The sequence below is a fragment of the Glycine max genome, chromosome 20, assembly GCF_000004515.6.
Source record: "Glycine max cultivar Williams 82 chromosome 20, Glycine_max_v4.0, whole genome shotgun sequence".
In the NCBI taxonomy this organism is placed as follows: Eukaryota; Viridiplantae; Streptophyta; class Magnoliopsida; order Fabales; family Fabaceae; genus Glycine; species Glycine max.
In genome coordinates, this window is record NC_038256.2 from 28,819,267 (window position 1) to 28,820,227 (window position 961).

Sequence of the window (961 nt, forward strand, 5' to 3'; positions counted from 1 at the left end):
ACCTAAAAAAATTCTATATTTACAGTGAGAAATGAAGCGTACATTTCATTGACTTTTATAACCATTTCCTCCATAAATATGATTAATTTCTCCGAATACTACAATTAGTTTTAACAACTTAATTTAAAACAAACAAATTACAAATTAGCAAAAAAAATTCTATGAAACGCGGAAAATTCTTTTATTTAGCCACGTAAAAGGTTAAAACCATGACATACAGTTTGATGGTCCCCATTAGCTATATCAACACAAGAAAGACACACAAGAAGGAGTTCCTCTCTCAATATCCAACACCAGCAAAGCGTCCTCCACCTCCTCTACTACTGTCACCACTGCCAATGCCAGTTCCACCGCCACCATAGCCGGTACCACTGCCAACGCCACTTCCTATCCCAACACCACGTCCTTGTCCACCACCACCTTGAACGCCACCACTACCACTTCCTGAGCCTATTCCAACGCCTGAGCCACCACCACCTTTTCCAATTCCACTTCCACCACCTCCTCCAAATCCAATAGGTGGTGGAGGAGTGGGAGCGGAATCTGTAGATGGAAGTGGTGGCGTAAGAGACGTTGGAGGAGCAGGAAGAGAACGGGACGGTGGTGGTGTAGAAGGTGCCAAAGGAGACATTGGGGATGGAATTGTAGAAGGAGATGGTGGTGCTGGGACTTGTGCCGTGATAGTAGAATTTAGAAGGAAAAGAGAAAATGCTGAGAAGAACAATACAAGTCGAGCCATATATGTGTCTAAGACTCACTTCAAGTGTTGGCCAGAATGGGGTAATTGGAGCTGCATTATATATTATGGTTTGGTTGAAGCGGTGGTCATGCCCATTTTGGTGTGGCATGAAAGCAGATTACGTGGAACATCATGTTTTGTATCTCATATATATATCGACAAATATTAACAATGTTGTGATTCACTCCCAGCCATTTGTTAGTGTCTCTTGACATCAATTCG

The 961-nt window shown here is 42.6% G+C and overlaps 1 protein-coding gene across 1 annotated transcript; it reads right to left on the bottom strand.

Annotated features, from left to right (window-relative positions):
• Nucleotides 1-280: 280 nt before the first annotated feature.
• LOC102668271 (glycine-rich cell wall structural protein 2) lies at nt 281-739 on the bottom strand. The gene has a single exon (XM_006606760.1). The coding sequence runs from the start codon at nt 737-739 to the stop codon at nt 281-283; it is 459 nt and encodes a 152-aa protein (XP_006606823.1).
• Nucleotides 740-961: the final 222 nt, after the last annotated feature.

Excerpts from the sequence above, each read along its gene's own strand:
- LOC102668271 (XM_006606760.1), bottom strand. The coding sequence starts at position 739 with ATGGCTCGACTTGTATTGTTCTTCTCAGCATTTTCTCTTTTCCTTCTA.